Source organism: Myotis myotis, unplaced genomic scaffold, assembly GCF_014108235.1.
Source record: "Myotis myotis isolate mMyoMyo1 unplaced genomic scaffold, mMyoMyo1.p scaffold_m19_p_1, whole genome shotgun sequence".
In the NCBI taxonomy this organism is placed as follows: domain Eukaryota; kingdom Metazoa; phylum Chordata; class Mammalia; order Chiroptera; family Vespertilionidae; genus Myotis; species Myotis myotis.
Genome location: NW_023416313.1, coordinates 127,415,689 through 127,420,215, shown reverse-complemented (window position 1 = coordinate 127,420,215; position 4,527 = coordinate 127,415,689). Strand labels below are relative to the sequence as shown.

The 4,527-nt window shown below is 43.1% G+C and overlaps 1 protein-coding gene across 1 annotated transcript; it reads right to left on the bottom strand.

Annotated features, from left to right (window-relative positions):
• Nucleotides 1–406: 406 nt before the first annotated feature.
• On the bottom strand, nt 407–900 carry LOC118661732 (60S ribosome subunit biogenesis protein NIP7 homolog). Its single transcript, XM_036320107.1, is given in 2 exon segments — nt 407–527; nt 662–900. Coding segments are annotated over 2 exon segments (360 nt in total).
• Between the last annotated feature and the right edge of the window lie 3,627 nt (nt 901–4,527).

The window sequence follows — 4,527 nt, the reverse complement described above, 5'->3', positions numbered from 1 at the left end:
GGACCCCACCCATGCATGAATTCGTGCACTAGACCTCCAGTTAATAAATAAATATGAAAACCGGTTGTATTCTTACCATGAGTTTGGAAAGCAGTGTTATCACAAATAACAATAATAAGCTATTCTTGTCCTCAATTAGTACCTTTTACTGAAAATAAGAAGCCCTCTGATTGAAATATAAAACACAATATTCTATTTAGTAACAAACACCCAAAACACCATTTTTTTTTTACCCATTTCTGAATCCAGCCTGCATTTTTTCCATAATAGGAAGAATATTAAACTAACAAGTTCCTGGAGAGATCACAGTGTTGACAAAATTCAATATGATGGTGGAGTCTTCAAAGACACAGGAAACAAAGGTTGGCCCTTCCACACAGCCATAAGTCCGTGGGATGATTTCATTTTAAGTTAATGTTTCTTCAAGTCACACATATTCCCCAATGTCTGCTTAATGAAATACCACAATCACCATGGGGTCTACTTTCCTGCAGTCTTGTGTAGACTTTGCTGCCACCTCAAAACCCAAAGGGCGGTCTGCAATGGAGTACACCACCACTCCCCATACTGAGAAGTATTTTCAGTGTTTCAATCTAGATTTTAACACATGGTTCGTATACCGGAAGGACTGCTCTGCTTCAGCTTTATCCACACTTTGTACTTGGCATAGGGTGTGAGGTAATCCAGAGCTGTGATGTGCAACTGGAATTTGTGAGTCTTTCCCAAGCAGGTCCCCAGCAACATCAGCTTGTCACCAGAGATGTTGGCAGCCAACTTCAAGATCTTTTCACTCACACAGTACACCCAGTAGGAGTGCAGCATGAAACAGTAGGTGCCATCAGGCCTATTGTCCAGCAGCTCAAGATTCTCCCTGATGTATTTTGCTATCTTCTCAAACATGACATGGGCCCCATTTTCCCACTGTTGGAAAACCAGATCCTGCTTAGGATCCTTTTAAATGCACTTAGTTTCAGAGATGTTTGAGTCTCATCAGGTAAGCTTCTACCTCACAAATAAATCTTGCCCCAGGCTGTCAACTTGTATTTATTTCACAGGCTGGAAATGCTGTCGGTCACTCCACTGCTTAGAATTTTGGGGACAACAGCTCCATGGAAAGCTAAGTACCAGCCTTTCAGTCCCAACTAGCCACTGGTGTGGATTCAGCTGGAGAACCCAGCTCTTCTCTGAGCTATGGGAGGTTTGTACCTGATCACAGAGGCTCCATTTACTGTTTCTTCTCCTGGCTGCCTTTCTCTCTTCTGTGCTTCCTGCTGCATTAACTGGATGTTTTTACCTTCCTCAACCACACTGCTGCATTTCCAAGATTATGATAGCAGGGTCAGCTTCTGGAGAAATAAACCCAAATGTGCATTTATCTAGAGTTTCTTTGGGGTATTTAAAACCAGTTATCAACATAGGGATGAGAGGAAAACAAGGACATTAATATTGTTGGGTCCCTCCTATGTGCCAGGTATGTTGTATGCATTGATTTATTTAATACACATCATTTCACAAAAGACAACGGGTACAGAGAAGAATAATTCCTTACAGAGGCAACAAGCAGCAAAGCAGGGATTCAAACCTATTTCAATGCCCCAAAGTCCATGCTGTTTATCTTAGCTTACTGTACCTCAGGAGAATGAGAGAATGATCCTCCAGTGAGTCAGAAAAGTCAAAGGTAACAGCTTATACAGTGGGGCCTTGACTTACGAGTGTCCCAACTAACGAGTTTTTTGAGATACCAGCTGTCTCTCCAACGATTTTTTGCATTGAGTTGACAGAGTAATTTGAGTTAACAAGCTCCTTAACGAGCTCCTTAACGAGCTCGGTCTCAGAACGAATTAAACTCGTAGTCAAGACCCCACTGTAATATTAAATGAATTTGTTAAGATTGGGTTCAGCTGTTTATGTCAGAAAATTGGAAACAATCATGACTTAAACATGATGAAAGCTATTTCCCTTACACTTCAAAGGAATCCAGAGGCAGGCAGTCCAGCATATTAGCGCCATAGCAATTGGGGAGCCGCCTCCTTGTATCTTTCTGTTCCAGCATTCTCACATAGTGCCTTCCATCCTCAAGGAAACCTCATGGTCCAAGATAGCTTCTAGAGTGCCAACCATCTTAGACACTTTCCAGGTAGCAGAAAGGAGGAAGAATTCTCCTTAGCTTCCTTTAAAGAGACTTCCAGGACTATTCTACACTTTTCTGCTTATATTCCATTTGCTGGAACTTGACCCATGGTCAAACTAGCTGCAAGGGAGGCTGGAAAATGTAGTCATTTAAAGTGGACACCATTGTGAGTCTGAATAAAAATCAAAATTCTATGACTAATAAAGAGAGTGATGATAGTTATGGACTGGCAACCAGCAGTCAATGCCACACTTAAACTACCTCAAGGCATTAGCCTCAGGGGTCTGGATGCTCACCAACCAGGAATGCCTCCTATGTCTCTGTGGAAGGCTTTGTGATGGGAGCCTCTCAGGTAACAATGAAGAATTTGTCTCACCAGAGACTAAGGATGTTGTTCCATAGGGGGAGTTTTTAACAGTGCCTCCTTTCCCAAGAGGGAGCAGCCACGAGGCCAAAAGGGCCAGCTGTGAAGAGCCACCTCAGCAGACCAATCTTAGGGTCTATCAATTGCAAACCCTTGTTTTCCTGGGTGAATCACCTTCAGCAGAAAAAATGATTTTACTACATTGGTGCCCATGGTAAACAAAAACAGTGTGAGGGGAATGGCAAATGGAAGTTTAGATGCCAAGTTTCTGGGTTCTGGGAACGGCAGACTTTGTTCACCCCTGTCTGTTCTCCTATGGACACTCATTGCACCTTCTTCAGAGGCAGAGATGTGGATTCTGGGTTGTCTACATCAGGGGTCCCAATAATCTTCAGGAGAAAACCTCAGGGTGATAGGACCAGCAACTGCAGAAATGGAGGGAGCAGCACAAGTACCTGCATCCTCACTGGAAAGGCTATGCCACTGCCTTCCTGCCTGAGATTAGACCCTGTCCACCTTGGCCACCCTGCAGTTTACCACAAGGGAACCAGAACTAACTCTGAGCAGTTCAGATAGCAGGTATTACCACTGAATATTTTGCATTTCTAATTATTTTCTTTCACGTCAGCCGCAGTGGAAGAGTTCTGAACTCACTTTCCTGGTTTGTTGAGATTTTTATTTGTAGAGTTATTTTTTGTTGAAGAAAATACAACCCAGAAACACTTTTTAATTTTTTGTCAGACTTTGTGACTAAAGTAAAAAATGAAACAGAAACCACAAGAAAACATTTAAAGATGTCAGGGGGGAAATGTTGCCACGGATGGCATGTTCATGCACCATAAATTAGCATGGCATAAAATACTATGCCCCTGGTGGGTCTCTCTCTGAGAGGGAGCAAAAGAGTTCACTTCTGAAAGGGTGGGTGTGCTAAGCTAAGTCGGAGGGGATGTTGGGAAAGTGGGGAAAGACAACTACTAAATTTCAACAAACCTTGAAGACATGTCATTATTTGTTTTATTATTAAAAAGGAAGAAAATGCTATTAATTATATTATTTCTTGCCTTGGGTTCAGAGCTGTTAAGATGTGAAAAAGAGGGTTGCCCATACAGCTGGTGAAGTACAGTAACTAACCTTCATTCCTCACTCTCTGGGGTTCCACAAGCACACCTCCCCCTGGGGGCACTGCTCAGCTGGTTCTGGAATGACCTGTGATCCAGGAGTTCCTGACCATCTGCACAGGCAGCAGAGATGTTTGGGCTGTGGCTTTGAAACTTGGGTGTGTATTCCAATGCCTGGAACTTGTTAAAAGAGAAAAGGAGGCTGATTTAGTATGTCTGGCAAGGGAACTAAAACACTTATTTTTTAACTAGGACATCACATGATTTCAATGCACTCAGTCCCATAGACACTTAGGGAAATTCTCTGGAGTCTTCAGAAGTGTTTCAATAGACCAGAAACCAGAGCTTCTGTCAGTCCTTCCTGGCTCAGAGTACCCCTGCATGCTCATGCCTCTCACTGGCTGGCCTTAGCCTTCTCTCCTTTTGACAACATCCATTCATCCTTCAGGTCTCACTTAAGTCTCAGGTTTTGCAGCAGCTTCCCTGACCAACCAGGTGAGCTTGGTATTTAGGTCTAAATGTGATCCCCCCAAATTTATATGTTGAAATGTAACACCCAAGGTGAAAGTGTTGGGAGGTAGGGCCTTTGGATGGTGATTAGATCAGGAAGGTAAAACCCTAATGAATGGGATTAGTACCCTTATAAAAGAGACTCCAGAGAGTCTAAGATGGTGGCAGATTAGGTGGAAGCTACACTGACCTTCTGGTACCAAACTGGAATTCCAACTAAAATATAGAAAAATCATCCTGAATAACCAACTGAAGACTAGCTGGAGAGAAGCCTTATAACCAAGGGCATAGAGAGGAGGCCAAATCAAGACTGGAAGAAAGTGTGGAGATGTGAAAGCACTGGCTATACTCCCACAGGCAGCAGCAGAAATTCCAGAGAGATATCTCATCTGGGGGGGTCCCCC